The following is an 18,110-nucleotide window of genomic DNA, read 5'->3' as shown; positions in this document are numbered from 1 at the left end:
ATGTGTTTGCTTTCTACCAGTTACTAACACATGTATACATAGCTCTGTTGGCGTCAGCACACAGATACTTACGTAGATGTTCGAATATGATTAACCTTGCATTAATCAACAGGCCGCTACAGAGGCGTTCTTTCAAGTCTATGTACCAAATGCCTCAATGCTGCATTTTTATGCTGTTCGGGGTGATTTGAGGTATTATGTATTATTGTGTTGGTGGCCGTTGGCTTTCTATATATGTCATAGTTAAATCTTTTGGCTTCTTTATCAATGTTTATCGTGAGGTCTAGATAGTTGATTCCTCCGTCTTTTTCGGTTTCCATTGTAAATTTTATATTTTCGTGCTGCTTGTTGAGGTACTCCAGTACAAGCTCTTCGTTATTAGTAGTTAAAACGCATGTTATGTCATCCACGTATCTAGCATAAAATGACACGTCTAATTTGAACTTCAGCTCCTGTATGTACTTTTCTTCCAGATTTTGCATGAACACTTCCATAAGAATGGCTGATGTGGGGCTTCCCATTCCAAGACCGTTTGTTTTTCTATATATTTTATTGTTGAATTGAAAATAGTTTTGACGTAACGTGGTTCTTAGCGTATTTGTATTTATTTAAGCCCTAAAATTTAACTGTTTTTTGGCCATTTAGCTTTAGTGCGGTATCCGGATCATAAGAAAACGCTCAAGAAAATTTTTATTTTTTCCCCTTGCAAGCCAAACTTGAAGTTCTTTTTGTATGATTTTAATAATCGGGGATTGTCCATATTGCTTTTTGAAATGTATGAAAACATTTATTTGAAGCAATTTTTTAATTTTATAATTTATTTAATAATTTGGGAAAAATTTAAACAACGTGACATCAGGACGGACAAGGCGACAGCTGTTTCGATTATACCTTGTAAATCTCTTCAAACAGACAAAATTGGTTAATCGTTGTAGTTCTATAAATAGAACAAAAACAGCAACAAAACCAAAGTTTCTTTGAAAACCGCCGTAACAAGCATAGCTTTAACACATAATTGCATACGAAGTATACAATGTGTAAAAAATTAAAATATGCAAAAAGAAGGCAATTGGGAAAAACTTTACAACACATGACGTAGCTGAATGCGTTTATAACCATTTCAACTATCGTAGGAGTGCGAGTTCGACTCCCACTCCCGGGAGAAAAGGCTTTGAAGAGATTTACAAGGTATAATCGAAACAGCTGTCGCCTTGTCCGTCCTGATGTCACGTGGTTTAAATTTTTCCCGAATTATTAAATAAATTATGAAGGTCTTTTATTTGAAAATATCAATTTTTCTGCGTGCATCAATTGCAGCCTGCAATGATTTTCTGAACATTTGTTCAAAGGTTCAAAAATGCTTAGAGGTTTAGAGGTAAATTTAAGATTACAGCAAAGATATCGGAAAGGTGTTGTTATTGTAGCGATAGATACTCCTCGAAGGTGTTTGATAGTGTTACGGATATTGATGGTCCTTTTCCGGATATGGTTCCTGCAACAAACATCATTAAGGTACAAGCCCGACCATCTCAGGAACAATTCGATACGATCACATTGAACCTTCTTCGCCACGGGTAGGTGAGGTTGACGTTTGGGCTGGAAAAGCTATAAATTATGCTGGCGACCCCTTGAAATGGTTGCGCTACACAACCCCTTGAATCAGTTGGGTATTTTAGTTGCCTCTTACGACAGGCATACCTGCCGCAGGTCCTCTAATCCGCTGGGGGAGGTCTCGGAAGAAATTGTGAATATTCACATTATTAATAAAATTTCGTTCAAGATGCGTCTCCCCAAGGGTCCTTAATGCTTTATATAATATATTTACTCAGAAGTATTTCTCGCAGTGATCTATGACTTAAACGAGAATTGACTTGGCTACACTGAAAATTGGTCACGTGAACAAAACTCGTCAGACGTGTATAATTTTTTTGCTGCTCTAACCAGTTGCGGCATAGCTCACAAAAGACGTGTATGACGAGAGCAACTAGTTGCACACTGAACCCGAATGTTTTGACAGCTCATGCCCGAGGCAATGATGCCAGAGAGTGGGAAGAAAAATTTGTTGAGGGATATTGCACTACAATGTTAAAAATTAGAAAAATTTATATCTTTCAGGAGGCTTCCCATCCATGTATAAAGATTAGAATATGATTAATAAAAGGCAGTTTAAAAATATTACTTGTAGATGTAATATGGAGTAATATATATATATATATATATATATATATATATATATATATATATATATATGTTTATACCATAATTTTTTGTTTCACAATCTCAAAAACTTAGTTGAGTTATTCTCACGTTACTTCAAAACAAATCAGAAAATATGTTGCCAACTGTAACTGTGTTATCAAATGCTTAAGAAACTATCAAATGGTATGCTTACATGGTATAAGTCACCTTGCTTTTCTCTCAAAAGATATCAGAAACTGCTTTAACTTAAGTTACTAAAATCATATTAGTGGAAAGAGTTTAGCAAATAAGAATATATTTGTATATAACTGGCGCAACTCACAAGAGTGTTGTATTCATGTAAAATTCTATGATTTGAGTATTTCAATGGCTTCCGATACAGAATTTGATTAAAGCACATCACATACAGCGAATAGGAGACCTTGGGGATTCAAGGGGTGGATAAACGCATTACAAGATTTTATAGCTTCAGAGCTTCCGAAACATAATAGCCAACCTCATTACGGGGGAATCATGTTAGCAGGCGAGGCATGGGCTATCCCAAGTTCCTCATGGAGCTTTCATGTTGTTGTTGTTGTAGCGATAAGGTTGCTCCCCGAAGGCTTTGGGGAGTGTTATCTATGTGGTGGTCCTTTGCCGGATAAAGATCCGGTACGCTCCGGTACCACAGCACCATTCAGGTGCTAGCCCGACCATCTCGGGAACGATTTATGTGGCCACATTAAACCTTCAGGACATTCCCCCCTCCCCAACCCAAGTTCCATGAGGAGCTTGTGGTCGCCAGAGCCTCGTCTGTTAGTGAAACAGGATTCGCCGCGGATAGGGGAGGTTGACAATTGGGTTCGGAGAAGCTATATATTGCGCTGGCAACCTGAAGGGTTGCGTTACACAACCCCTTGAATCTGGTATTTTAGTCGCCTCTTACGACAGGCATACCTACCGCGGGTATATTCTGATCCCCTAACCCGCTGGGGCATGGAGCTTTCATGCTTGTCGCTTTCTTGCAGCTTACGCCTCGTGTGCAGACCACCATCGAAATATATGTGTTCGATCTCAAAGCGTAAATATTTCTTATGTTGTGTCTAATACGTATCTATGAAGCTACGCATAGTGTGCATCTTCCCTTACTGAAATATATATTCAGCCCAATTCTAAACAAAAATTCCGTGCGAGTTTTTTTCATTCTCCCATTCCTCGTATACTAAATAAAAATTCCTTGTGAGTTTTTTCACTTCTCCTTTTTCTTTTATTCTGAACAATGTTCGAAAAAGCGGAAACCGGTTATGGGAGAAAATTAGGTATTATGAATGTGATTGAGAGGAAGAATTCTCTGTAATTTCTTAGGAGTCTTTTCACTTGTTAAACTAAAGGGAATGTATCAAAATAGTTAAAGGAAATTGGTTCTCTTAAGAAATAACACTTATTTGTACAAATATGTGCTAAAATATGAACATTCTACCACAATATTGTTTATTTTAAGTCGAAAAGAATATCATAACCAACGGAAGAGCTCTTGGTATATTTGATGCAGCCATCCAGAAATTGTGCAAGAATTTTTTAAGAAGCCTTAAATAGACTTTAGCATATGACGAAAGACGAATTCAACTAGACTTGGCTGCCTGAAAATTGCTTTGCTGAATGGAAGAAGACAACTCCAGCGGATTTGTGTTATCCCGCCGTCTGCTTTTTTCTTATGCTCCTCTGTTGATGTTGCTGTGGCACCAATTCATTCCTAATTTTAGTCAACACCATATGAAATGCAATATTGTGCATTGTTCATATTTTATTTATAAATTTTAAACAAACACGCAGCAATAATTAAACTTTTCAATTTCTTAAACCAGAATAGAAATGCGCAACAAAAATTTCAATTGGCAAAACAGCTGACTTCGAAAATTCGAAATTCCTATTCCACAATTATTCTTCTCCATAGGAGAAAAGAATTGGAAGAACTTTTCCGGAATAAAAAAATCCGGGAGAACAAAATTCCGCGATAATATTTAGAATTGGTCTGATTAAAATTTTTTGAAAGCTCATATTACATTTTTTGGGTATTTTGTAAGATTATTTTATTTGTAGATGAGGCTATCCGGCACCACTGAACTGCAGATGTCAGCGAAATAGCAGTAGTTTTCATTTCATGTTCATTCGTTGGTCGTTCATTCATTTCAGAAATTTGATTGCGTTGGACGTGTGTGTTTACTGTTGTTGGTGGTAGCTTGAATTAGAAAGTTTGTAAAATTTGTGCATTTTCAAGAAAATTGCATATATTAAGTAATAAAAATAAAGCAATACAATGGGAAGTAAGTAAAAGTGATTAGAAGTTAATAAAAAATATATTTTGGCAAATATTAAATGAAAAAAGCGGGTGTATTCAACGAAGGATATTGTGAAGTTGGGGGAAGAAGGTGAGGTGCTAGCGTTTTTTGTTGTTGTTAGCTTACATCTGCCTGGATAGTGTAGTGAAAGGAATAAATATTGGTGACGTATACAAAATTCATGGATTATGCGAATTTATCGGAAAATTCATTTAATAATGCCGCACTTTTGTTAAAAAAAAAAATATGAGAAAAATAATCATGATTTCTCTAATTAAATTGCAGTTAAATTCCTTGAAGTTATCAAACCTTTTTGCAGTATACTGCCGGAAATTGCAAAACCAGAAAGAAAGGTAAGTGTACAAAAGGATGTAATTTGGTAGTTGAATTATACTTTCTTCGGTAGTTTATGAATGAAAATGGCAAGTTAATTAAATTCTGCTTAGATTGTTAATTTAAGCACTATATTTCGCGTTTGCTTGAGGCCACGCAAGCATTTCTGGGACTTCAATTAAAATTAAACTAACTTCATACTAAAATGTCTTGCAACATCAAAACGTTCACGTCTAACTTCATTTATGGTCGTAACACCTAGTTTTTAAATAATAATTGTCAACTTATTGTTCCTTACCTTTGTTGATGACCCCTATTTTCTTATTTGGTTAATTTCTTTTGAACCTCTTTTTAACTTTTAATTCGTGTATTTCTCATTGCCACAAGTGTCAGTTTTTGACATTTGGTGCGCGACGTGTAGCAGCAGATTTGTTTGTTGTTCGGCTATGCCGAATTCACGTCATCGTTGTCTTCGGAAACGATTTCTCCAGCGTGAAACCCACAATAGGCGACGCTGTAAAAGCACACGTAAAATACTTACAGGGAAGAAGATCTGCAAGGGGCAAGACGATGCTATCAACTCAACGCTACTTACGTAGACGTGTGTATTGAAGTGCCAAATTTCAATTGGATTTAGCTTAAGCTGCATTCAATAGACACAGCTGCTCATGTTTTGTTCCATTCGACTACATTTATAGATCAAGCTTGAGGAAATGTACTGTGATCTACTGTAATCTCATCTGAGGTGCATCACACATGTGGAATTCAATGATTTCATTGCAAGCGATGACAGTGAAAATGTACCCCCAGCGGGTTAGGGGGTAAGAATATACGCGCGGTATGCCTGTCGTAAGAGGCGACTGAAATACCAGATTCAAGGGGTTGTGTAGCGCAACCTTTTCAGGTTGCCAGCGCAATATATAGCTTCTCCAAACCCAATTGTCAACCCCACCTTCGAGCGGCGAATCCTCATAGAACTCTGGAGGTGGGGAGAGAGGGATAGCCTAAAGGTTTAATGCGGCCATATAAATCGTTCCGGAGATGGTCGGGCTATCACCTTAATGGTGCTGTGTTACCGGAGCGTACCGGATCTGTATCCCGCAAAGGACCATCACATCGGTAACACTCCCCAAAGCCTTCGGGGAGCAACCTTATTGCTACAACAACAACAGTGAAAATGTCAAGGGCTTAAACAATATTTGAACTACCATTGTGAATAGGAAAAAAATAAAAAAAGCGCTTTAGACTAATCAGTTTACAATGCCGACAACTGGTCGGGTTTACATTCTTGGACATGCGAGAGCTTTGGACAATCCAGTTCACAAAAGTATTAGTTGGACGCTCGAATACATAGTAGTTCACCGACCATAAAAAAAATTTGGAAAACACTTCGTTTGAGAATAATCGAAACATCAATCGCGGCACTGTACAAATTTAGACCACAACGGGCTGGACGATGTGCAACGGCCGTCGAGTAAGGGATTGACTTTTCAAAAATATGCGGATGACATCGCCAAGAAGATGAAGTTTTAAAACAAATTCTAGGGAATTCCTCCAAACCCCAACTGCCAACCTCATCTACCAGATGGGAATATAGCCCCATAATCCTAAGATAAATGTACACCATGATAATCTGAACTATCGTAGTGCATGCACGGTTACAGGTTGCGTGTTTTTGCATCACTGGAGCCATGCGCCCGTGCTCAACGGCGGAGGTGCGACTCTTGACCACGCGCCGTCAAGGAATGACATAAGCAAGATCTTAAGAATCGGAAATGGGTTTTGAGGAAGGTTGGGTTCTAGAGTAGAGTTTCCAACATGGCATTGTGGATCAATCAGCGCTCAAGGCCACTTCATCTGCAGATATGATGTTGTTGTGTTAACAGATATAAATCCTTATTCGTGCTCGTCTATATGGATAAGCAATAGTTGGGCGTGACAGTATTTGCCGTTTCTGCATGTTCCTTTTTGAAACCCAAATTATGATAGGCGAATCAATCTTTGCTTTTTCAGCCTTCATTGCATATGCTTAAAAAACTGTTATTAGTTTCTTGATCCGATAATGTTCATGCCTCCATTTCAAAGCCAGGATCATTTAATTTCTTGTATATCTTTATCACTTTCTATGCATAATCAATTTCCTTTATTTATCTCCCACATATGTAGATTCAATTCAGAGAGAAAGTGCTATGGACTGCTATAACACTTTTCATCTTCTTGGTTTGTTGCCAAATCCCGCTTTTCGGTATTATGAGCTCAGACTCAGCTGATCCATTTTATTGGATACGTGTGATTTTGGCTTCGAATCGTGGTACACTTATGGAATTGGGTATATCACCAATTGTGACGTCCGGTTTGATTATGCAACTGCTGGCAGGTGCCAAAATCATTGAAGTCGGTGATACGCCTAAAGATCGTGCTTTATTTAATGGTGCCCAAAAATTATTTGGCATGGTTATAACAATTGGTCAAGCTATCGTCTATGTTATGACTGGCATGTATGGTGATCCATCGGAAATCGGCGCTGGTGTATGTTTGCTAATTATTATACAACTATTTGCTGCGGGCTTAATTGTATTACTGCTGGATGAGCTGCTACAAAAAGGCTATGGCTTAGGTTCGGGTATTTCATTATTTATTGCCACAAACATTTGTGAAACTATTGTGTGGAAAGCATTCTCACCAACTACGGTAACAACTGGTAGAGGCACAGAATTTGAAGGTGCTGTAATTGCATTATTCCACTTGATGGCGACACGAACTGACAAAGTACGTGCGCTTCGTGAAGCATTCTATCGTCAGAATTTGCCAAATTTGATGAATTTATTAGCAACTGTTTTGGTATTTGCTGTCGTCATATACTTCCAAGGCTTCCGAGTAGATTTGCCAATTAAGTCAGCACGTTATCGTGGCCAATACAGCAGTTATCCCATCAAACTATTCTACACTTCAAACATTCCCATCATTTTACAATCGGCTTTGGTTTCCAACTTGTATGTCATCTCACAAATGTTGGCTGTAAAATTCCAGGGCAATGTATTCATTAATTTACTCGGCGTTTGGGCTGATGTTGGTGGTGGCGGTCCAGCGCGCTCTTACCCAATCGGTGGTCTGTGCTACTATTTGTCACCACCAGAGAGTGTAGGTCACATATTAACCGATCCAATTCACGCTATACTCTACATTGTATTCATGTTGGGTTCATGCGCTTTCTTTTCAAAAACATGGATCGATGTTTCCGGCAGCTCAGCTAAGGATGTAAGTTTTTTTTTTCCTTAAGTGCATATAAATTTGCAGTATTAATAAAATATTTTTATGTTCCCAGGTCGCAAAACAACTCAAAGAGCAACATATGGTTATGCGTGGCCATCGTGAAAATTCTATGATCCATGAATTGAATCGTTATATTCCAACAGCGGCTGCGTTTGGTGGTCTTTGTATTGGTGCGTTATCCGTTATGGCTGACTTTTTGGGTGCCATTGGTTCAGGCACAGGTATTTTGCTGGCTGTGACTATTATCTATCAATACTTTGAGATTTTCGTTAAGGAGCAATCTGAGATGGGTGGCATGGGCACTTTACTGTTTTAAGTTGTTGGTGCATCTCTTTAAAATCTAAGTAATTGATGTTTAAATGAGATGTGTCAAAAAAAAACTCAAAGTACATACATTTGCGTTATGTCCCAACGACTACTGCTGCATACGTACATATACTATTATTTCTTACTTATATCGTTGTATGCCAAATTGAAAGCTCTTGGGACAATGTAAAAATACAATTTCAACATCGTTTAATCCCGCTATTCACCACTTATTAATCATTTCCATTATTAAGTAGGGTTACCTGTTTTATCATTATTATTATTTTTTTTTTGTAATAACGAGAAAACGTCCAATTTTATGGTCGTCCTTAGATGCTCCTTTAACTATTTTATGTATATGTGTTTTTCGCACAATGTACATACATATTTATAAGCGTAACCACAACGTATCCTTTTTTGCTGTAAGATCATATAGGCATGGATGTGACAACCGTGAATTTATAAAACGCGGTTTCCGTCTGCTTATTATTTTGCAAATACACTTATGTATGTATACATTAACTTCATTCAAACAAAGCAAAAAAGATAATTTCTGTTATGTTAACATTAATATTATTTCGGTTATTGTGTTAATTGTTACTTAAATTTATATGTCTTGTACAGCAGCAGCTTGACTATTTTCGCAACTTACATTGTATGTATATCAAGTGGTAGTGGTTGTATAGCGTTCATAATGTCAGGGCATACAATTAATGTAATAATATGCAATAATATTAAGATCTACATAATACATAATAGTTAATTTATACAGAAGAAAATGAAGTTATAAAAAAAGAAACGAAAAATATAGGCATTTAATATTAAGTTGTAATAAAATGAAAATAAAAGATTTAAAACATAATAAAAACAACGTAAAATGTGAAAAAGTTTAGTTAGACTCAAACAAGTTAGGTTTTTTCCGAAGACGTGCTTGTAGCTTAAACACTTCTAAGCGGTTGCGAATTCCGTACTTTTTCAAAAGCGCGGGTTGAGCTGAGATATTTCACCTCTGGGTAGTTGACCTAAAATGTTCGACGTGGTGTTCTCAAATATTTTCCGAGATAGGCTGGTCAGTATGTTGTTGTGGCTCGTTTCCGGAACCTTCCGGTTTTATATCTGGACCAACATCAATACTATTCTAAAAACCTTCGAGAAGTGTGTCGTTCCAAAAAATCAAAAACCTTGAAGTTGGTGCTAAGTGGAGGCAGTTGTGGAGTAGCCGGAAAAGCTGGGAAGAAACGAAGCCAAAGATATATTGCTACAAATTCCATGGAGCCTAAAATTTGAGCAGCACTTTTAACATCAGTACGATGAAGCCATATGAACAGAGGGAATTAGAGGCCTTACACTTATTCTTATAGCGATAAGAAGACTATGAAGGCTTTGGGGTTGATGGTCCCTTGCCGGAAATTGATCTGGTGCGTTACGGAAATTAGCATAATCAAGGGACTAGCACGACCATCTTGGGAACAATTTGTAGTAAAACGGAATCGCCAGGGGAAGGTGAGCTTGACAATTGGATTGGAGATGTAAATTGCGCTGGCATCCCCTCGAACCCAGGTCTTACGCTTGTTGTTGTAGCGATAAGGTTGCTCCCCGAAGGCTTTGGGGAGTGTTATCGATGTGGTCCTTTGCCAGATACAGATCCAGTACTCTCGGGTAACAGCACCATTAAGGGGCTAGCCCGACCATCTCGGGTACAACTTATATGGCCACATTAAACCTTCAGGCCGTCCCTCCCTCTCCACGCCCAAGTTCCATGAGGATCTTGGGGTCGCCAGAGCCTCTTCTGTTAGTGAAACGGGATTCGCCGCTCGAAGATGAGGTTGACAATTGTGTTGGAGAAGCTATTTTCGCGCAGAACACCTTTCGGCATTGTTGTCGATTAATAGGCGTCTTTTGCCAACTCTTACGATATGTTTGGTAGCGTATTAGCAGTCGACCCCTCAACTAGACTTTTACCAAAACCGGGGAGGGTAAACGTCTAGAACAACGGTATACTGTTAATACACGTCCAAAAGTGACGGGATAGATGTCAAAGCATGTGGTTCGTTAATAGTCCGAAGGCGGAAGAAGAATGCGCCCAAAAGATATTTGCAGTTTTGTAAAAAATTTTTATCCGAGTAACCGATAACTAACATAAAATTTATCGATTTTCGCAATCATTCACATACGGCAACGCCGTCATTTAGAAGTTTTGGTTTTTAGCAAAGCAACAATTTTGACTTCAGTGCAGTAAAAATAATAAATTTTAGCATAGGAAAGAGAGGCGAAACGCATAATACTAAAATCAAAACAAACAAGATGTCGGCTTACCACCGTAACCTGCAATATTTACAACAACAAGCCACTGCGTTGCTGCACAACACATCGCCTGTTATTACGCTAATCTGTGTGGTGACTGGATTTGGTTATTTACTATCGTACTCGGAGACCGCCGTGCGTGTATTAAGCGTAACACCAGGCAAAATACTTCCAACTGCTGAATTCTGGATATGGACAGCATTTACATTTTGCTTCATTGAATTGCATTGGTGGGAGGTATTGGTCGACGTGACCACAGTTGGCTTGTGTGGCAAAATGTTGGAACCTCTATGGGGACAATTTGAAATGTTCAAATTTTTTGCGTTAACCAATTTTGGCGTCTCTATACTCACTACAATATATTATTTATTTTATTATGCGATAACTAATAATCCAAGTATACTATTTGATGTGCATATACACGGATTAGCTGGCTACGTGGCTGGAATATGCGTGGCGGTGCGTCAAATAATGCCCGATCATTTGATATTTAAAACGCGTTGGGGGAAACTAACTAATAGGTAGGTCTAAAATAAAATTTTTTTTACTTTTACAAAATTTTCGTTGCTTGTTTGGAGCCATCGTAGTGATAATTAAAAAATAAAATAAATGTAAGGCGCGATAACCTCCGAAGAGATCTAAGGCCGAGCTTCTCTTCCAATTTGCGGTGTGCTCCTCTTGATTTTCCCTACAAATTGGCCGGACGGGACCTACATGTTTTATGCCGACTCCGAACGGCATCTGCAAAGCAGATGAGTTTTCACTGAGAGCTTTTCATGGCAGAAATACACCCGGAGTGCTTGCCAAACACTGCCGAGGGGCGACCCCGCTTAGAAAAATTTTCTTCTAATTGAAAAATCTTATTTCTAAAATTTTGATGTTGCTTTGCCCGGGAGTTGAACCCAGGGCATACGGTGTGATAGGCGGAGCACGCTACCATCACACCACGGTGGCCGCCTAGTGCCGTAGTGATAATTAGATAGATAATTAATTGAGGATCGCACTGCGACCATTGGTCTATTGTGCCCTCAGCCGCTTCACAGCACCTCATCCAAGCTGACATCCCTGATGTGCAGTTCACCTGGCTTGATGAATTTGATGTGAGACTGCTCTGGCCATGGTGAGCCTATAAACTTAGCCCTACGTCTTGAGATTGCGTCACACTCCAGGAGAATATGGTCCGCCGTCTCCGCTGATCGATCACAAAATCGGCATGTGTTGTTCGATATTATACCCAGCTTTTGCACGTGACTGTTCAGCCTGCAGTGTCCTGTAAATAGCTGTTGGGATTTTTAAGTTATCTTTGGAGAGGCCTATTAATGCCCTATATCGAGTTGTGCTGTAACCCCCTAATAGCAGTTTAGATTGTCTCAGGCCTGGTATATTGCGCCAATGCTCTTCCCTCTTTTCCCTTTCTTCTACTAATAGATGCCCCCTAATTTCCTGCGGGCCTACTGGCAGGACTGTCCGCCTGCTCATTACCCTCAACTCCCTCGTGGTCAGGAAACCAGGCCAGCATTAGTTCTTCTATGCTCCTAGTTGATTTAGCTTTTCAACGCACTTATTTCAAACGCCGAGATTGCCTTTAGGGTGGCCTGACTGTCACTGCGTATGGCAATTGTTTCACTGGAGTATTTGCGCTGAAGGTTCAGGTCAGCGCACCGGCTTATGGCAAATACTTCCGCTTGAAAAATGCTCGGATATGCTCCCAGGGGTATTGATATCTTGGCTCTGGGTCACACGACTCGTGATCCAATCCCCTCTGGCGTCTTCGAGCCATCGGTATACCATACTATCCTATTTAGCTGATGAATGCCCTCAAGTCTGCTTTCCTGTTGTTGTTGTTGTAGCGATAAGGTTGCTCCCCGAAGGCTTTGGGTATTGTTATCGATGTAATGGTCCTTTGCCGGATACAGATCCGGTACCATAGCACCATTAAGGTGCTAGCCCGACCATCTCGGGAACGATGACCTTCAGGTGATCGCCTCCCTTCCCACCCCAAGTTCCATGAGGATATTGGGGTCGCCAGAGCCTCGTCTGTTAGTGAAACAGGATTCGCCGCGGATAGGTGACGTTGAAAATTGGGTTTGGAGAAGTTATATATTGCGCTGGCAACCTGAAGGGTTGCGCTACACAGCCCATTGAATCTGGTATTTTAATCGCCTCTTACGACAGGCATACCTACCGCGGGAATATTCTGACCCCCTAACCCGCTGGAGTGTTCTGCTTTCCTCCTCTGTACCCTTGTCTCCCAGTTCCACTTTATACCTTTTCTCATACACTATCTGCCTGAGGATATCATCCCTCGGGAGTTGAGAGAGTGGGATCTTCTCTCTCAACTCCTCCATGTTCCGGGACGATATGACTTTACCTTTGCCCGAGCCCTCCTTGACGATATTCAGGAGGGCTCACTTGGATGAATGCTCTATCGATATATGAGCGGGGTTAGATCGAGGATAGCTTCCAGCGCTATTGTTGGGCCTGTGATGCACACACATGCCAGTCGGTGAATTTTTGACAGTGCTTGCCTCATCGTCGCCCGAGTTGGTCTTGATGCCCAGGCTATCGAGCCATATGTTACCACAGGTTTTACTATCATGGTGTACATCCATCTAGCACATGTGGGCTACAGCCCCATGATTTGCCTGCAGCCATCGTAGTGGCTTGGGTCGTTCTGCTAGGAGAAGTCGCTTCTACATATAATGCAGATTTCCTTCCGGCCAAAAACTGTTACTTCGACCAAAATCTTGGAAAATGTGTTTGCCGTTGCTTCTCCACTGACGTGAAAATGTTATGTTATTTATTATGATCTGTTTATTGTGTTCACGGCCCTAAAATGTTTGTTGTTATAGCAGTGCTACGTCCAATCCAATAGGTGCGCCCACTCACAAATTGTCATCCTGTCGTTGTTGATGGTCCTTTGTTCGATATAGATCCAAGACGTGGCGCTAACAAGCAACATTAAGTTACAAGGCTGACCATCTAGGGAACGTTTTAATATGACCACATTGAATGTTCTAAGCCATCGCGCCCCCACCCCCTGGTTGCATGAGAAAATCGGAGTCGCCACAGCCTCGGCTGCTAAAGGAGCAGGATTCGCCACAGATAGGTGAGGTTGACAGTTGGGTTGTAGAAGCTATAAATGGCGTTGGCAACCCATTGGAAGTGTTGCGCTGCACATCCCCTTGAATAATATATTTATTTATTTCTGTTTCAACAGAGTTAAAAAAAGATATAGCGGGATTCCGTTATAAGGGTGTTAGAGGCGTTGGTTCCACATCGTAATTGAAAAGATGATGGGCTCATGTGGGGACACGTTGGGGTTGGTTCTGAATAAGTAAAAGTTTAACCTATTATCGTACTCAGATCGGAGCTAGTCAGGCGCACCTCCCTGGGTAGGTTTCCTTTCTCAAATGCGAGCTCAAGGCCTTTGTATTTGAGAAACCGGGCTATTTCTGGCCTAGTTTTTCTCTGTGCATATCCCGAGAGACTTTTATGCCTCTTCATAGTGCCGCATTTTTTATAGTGCTGAAGATGACTTAAGTTCGTGGAAGTCGAGGATTCTTCAATCCTCAAGTGCTCTTCCTTGATCCTCTCGATCTACTTTGCTCATTAGTCCTACGTAACTACTAATTTTATCTATTTATATGTAGAAATGTACCCCTAACCGTGCTGGTGGCGTCAATTATTATGTGGGCAGTTAAATTATTGGATGGCACTTACCCAGCAATGTTTGGTTCGGGACTCATTGTAGCATGGATTTATTTGCGCTTCTATCAATGGCATCCCAATGGCAGGGGTGATAGTTCTGAGAGTTTTACATTTGCCAGCTTCTTTCCATATGTTATGCAACCAGTGATTGGCATTTTGGTAAATCCAATTTATATAGGCTGTTTAAAATTGGGTGTCGTTAAAACTCCAGCACCGCCACGTTCATCATCGCTCTCTAGCAGTTTATCCTCAGTGTCTATACAAATGCATGGTGCGGATTCACATGATATTGAGCGGCGCAGGTTTGTTGACAACAATAAGTCTATATTGCAAAGAAACAACAAATAATAATCTCTTTCAGACAAATTGCACTGAAGGCTTTGAGTGAACGCTTAAAATCTACTGATAGTGCGCGTTACAATCAATTACCCAAATCATTTCCCACAGTTAGTGCTGGTATGGCACCAATGGCAGGTCACCATCATCATCATCATCATAACAAACAGCAACATCATGGACAACATCACAATCATGGGCATGGTCAACACTCACATACACACGGTCATGATCATCACTCTCATGCACAGCACACATCACATCATGTTAGCGCTGAAGCTTTAATTAATCCTTCATTTTTGGGACAATCTCAACGCACTCATAATACAGCACCAATAACGACAGCGCGTGTTGAGCCACGTATGATTAGCACAATGAGTACGATAGCGATACCAATGCCAGCACCACCGTCATCTAGAGGTGATCCAAACGCTGGTGCCACAACAACTAATGATGCGTTAATCGACTTGAGTGGCGGTAATAGTGAAAAATAAAGTGGCTTATGTAAATTGTAAGAAACGTACGAGAAGTTAATTTTGGTATATTATTTCACTTACAACATACAGCAGCACGACAAATTGTATGCACACTTAAAACACATATGGGTATATACATACGTATAGGATACATTTACATATATGTATTCGAATAGGTAATGTTAATGTTTATAAGTTAAGAAAGGTCTTGTACCATATAGTATGTACATATGAGTGTATGAAGAAAAAAAGTAGTAAATCCATATCTGCGACAAACCATTTTCACCTGCATGTAGGAAAAGATCGCAATATAAACGTTTTGATGAGCAGTAGCAATAAACGAGTATGATATCAGTGGTGCCAATCATTGTTCTGGGCTAGAACATTTCAATGACTATTTTTAAAATTTCTTAGTCAACAGCTTAAGCATTCTTTTTTGACGCGTTCAAGTTAAAAAAAAATGTGAAAACCAAAGTTTTACAAAATTTATTAGTATTTATGTGACCCGGCCTATGAAAAGGCGGCTTATGACTAAAAAAAAATTTTCCACTTTTTTTCTGATTTCGATAGTTTTTGAGACGCTCATTCACGTGGTCAAAACTAGAAAGTCCTAACTTGCTTAGAAGTGTTCTGGAGATGATAATTTTATCCACTTCCATTTGACCTTCAGCTTGAAACAATGCTTGTAGTTCGTCCTCGTAATTGATACCAACATCATCGAAAGAATCATCATCATTCTCTTCGTTTTCACAGAAATATGTTTGAAAAACGGCGCTAAATTCTTCTTCAACAGACATTATTCACAAGCGACACACGTCCTACTCGTTCAGCATTGATTTTAAATCTGAGCACTCACACGATTATTTTTCGGTCAGAAACTAGTTTGTGCTTTGCATTGAAAAAAACATCGCTCTTTATATACACACGAACTTATCTCATTTATGCTCTTTTGCCTTTTTTGGTTTGGTCATCGCAATTTCTTTTTTGAGTCATAAGCCACCTTTTCATAGACCCGCGGGTCACATATATGTTAAAATCCGGGAATCATTCCGAGATTTGGGACTATCTTCATGAACGGGGTATTTCAAAAATACTTTCGGATAACTTCCTTCAAATTTTGGATGCCACAAACAAATATTACAATAAATTTGAGATTATTAATGTTTAACAATTATTTTTGGCATATGTTTAGGCATTTTTTTGTGTTATTTTTAAGCACATTTCTGGGCCCGTATTACGTTTTACGATCCCTGAGCGAAACTCATTTTTTAAATTTTAGTAGCTCAGAAATCGTAGATCGGATTAATGACATATATGAACTAGCGACAAGGGATGTGACTATCCGCATATTCGAATATCCAGATATCCGTTGACACGGATAAAATCCATACGGCATGGATATCCGGTTAATATTGGTATGTGAAACTCCGGATATCCGGATTTATGCAGATCCGGTTAATAACCGTATTTTTGGATATCCAGTGCAAGCAACAAATTGATGTACCATATATGTTTATTTAACATTAATAACAATAAATTCGTGGGGCATTTAAATCAATTAACAGCGTTTTTTCATAATATAAACAAATGGCACTGCTCTTATTTTCACTTGTTTGTAAAATTGTAGCTTTTTAATTTTTGACGTTAATTTAATAATCTACAAACATATTTTGTGAATAACTTTTCGATGTGTGCTTCGTTCAATTCTGATATGCAGATATTCAACTTTTATATTCCAGTATCCGGAGATACGGATATCCGGATTTTCCGTTTACGTATCCGGATAGCCGAACAGCGGATATCCGTATTTTCCATTTATGAATCCGGATATCCGGATAGCCGGATTTTTTGCTTAGCTATCCGGTTATTCGGAATTCCGGTTTATCCGAATAACTGAAAAAACCGTATGCAGTTCACAGCCCTACTAGCAACAAATAAATAGTACGCTTTAGATCCAAAATTTATTATAATTTTAAGAAGTAGTTTGACAAGCGCGTAGTTTGAGTGATATATAATAGTTTTCAGTCGCTGCTCGTAAAATGTAAAACGGGATCAGGATTTCTTTAGTAAACGGAACTTTTTTCATCATTTCTTCACGTTTTTCTGTGCTGCTTTTTTTGTAGAAAATAGGCATATTCAAGGATTATTGTAGGTAATCGCGAGCACTACTAAGTTATTTTCAGCACCAAATCAGACGAGGCGATCCGTGAGGACCTCACATAGAATGAAAGAGTCCATTGTGTTAGCAGAAGTTTGCCCAACGAGTAAACTGAAGAACACTATCAGAAACTAGGACCTATGTTAAAAAATAACTTCATCCTCTTGGAAAATACCAGAAGCTTTCTAGGATCTACGCTACTGCTGCTTCCAGAACAACAAGACCTTGGAGTTTCCTTTTCCATGATAAGAGCAACTTTGTTAATCTAAGGTTGTAAGACATTTACATGATCTTCGACACTTTGCAGCCCCGTACTTGGCTCAACGCCTTTCCTGCTTTGTCAAGTGTAACTATCACATTCTTTTCATCTCACCTTATCTGATTTAGACGTTTACGAGGGATAGCGGGTTCATCCCTTTTCTTTTCAATCTATTCCCATATGCCCAGGGACCTAGTATAGGTTTATACTTTTCCCTATCCTGATTCTTTCCAGAGATTTCTTACACTCTTACAATCGGTGTAAACGTGCATCGTGGGCATTTGAGCGAGCTTGCGCCAGCCCTCCACAAATGAAGCGCAGGTAGGGTCATAGGTAGCCTGTGAACATTATTTTCGAAAGCAATTATATATTCAATGTTATTTCGGTACCATATTTTTCTTTAGTATTTAATGAAAATTTTAATTCAGTACTATTTG

General features: G+C 39.3%; 2 protein-coding genes across 2 annotated transcripts; both read left to right on the top strand.

Annotated features, from left to right (window-relative positions):
• The first annotated feature begins 4,345 nt into the window (after positions 1-4,345).
• Sec61alpha (SEC61 translocon subunit alpha) lies at positions 4,346-9,316 on the top strand. Its single transcript, XM_067764719.1, has 4 exons — positions 4,346-4,502; positions 4,803-4,870; positions 7,017-8,108; positions 8,176-9,316. The coding sequence occupies exons 1-4, from the start codon at positions 4,496-4,498 to the stop codon at positions 8,437-8,439; spliced, it is 1,431 nt and encodes a 476-aa protein (XP_067620820.1). The 5' UTR covers positions 4,346-4,495; the 3' UTR covers positions 8,440-9,316.
• A 1,286-nt stretch (positions 9,317-10,602) lies between these two features.
• Positions 10,603-16,814, top strand: LOC137239419 (transmembrane protein 115). The gene is made up of 3 exons (XM_067764718.1): positions 10,603-11,254; positions 14,387-14,746; positions 14,806-16,814. The coding sequence occupies exons 1-3, from the start codon at positions 10,734-10,736 to the stop codon at positions 15,272-15,274; spliced, it is 1,350 nt and encodes a 449-aa protein (XP_067620819.1). The 5' UTR covers positions 10,603-10,733; the 3' UTR covers positions 15,275-16,814.
• Positions 16,815-18,110: the final 1,296 nt, after the last annotated feature.

Source organism: Eurosta solidaginis, chromosome 2, assembly GCF_040869045.1.
Source record: "Eurosta solidaginis isolate ZX-2024a chromosome 2, ASM4086904v1, whole genome shotgun sequence".
Lineage (NCBI taxonomy): Eukaryota > Metazoa > Arthropoda > Insecta > Diptera > Tephritidae > Eurosta > Eurosta solidaginis.
Note: the sequence above shows the minus strand (reverse complement) of the source record. Positions and strands in the feature narration are given on the sequence as shown.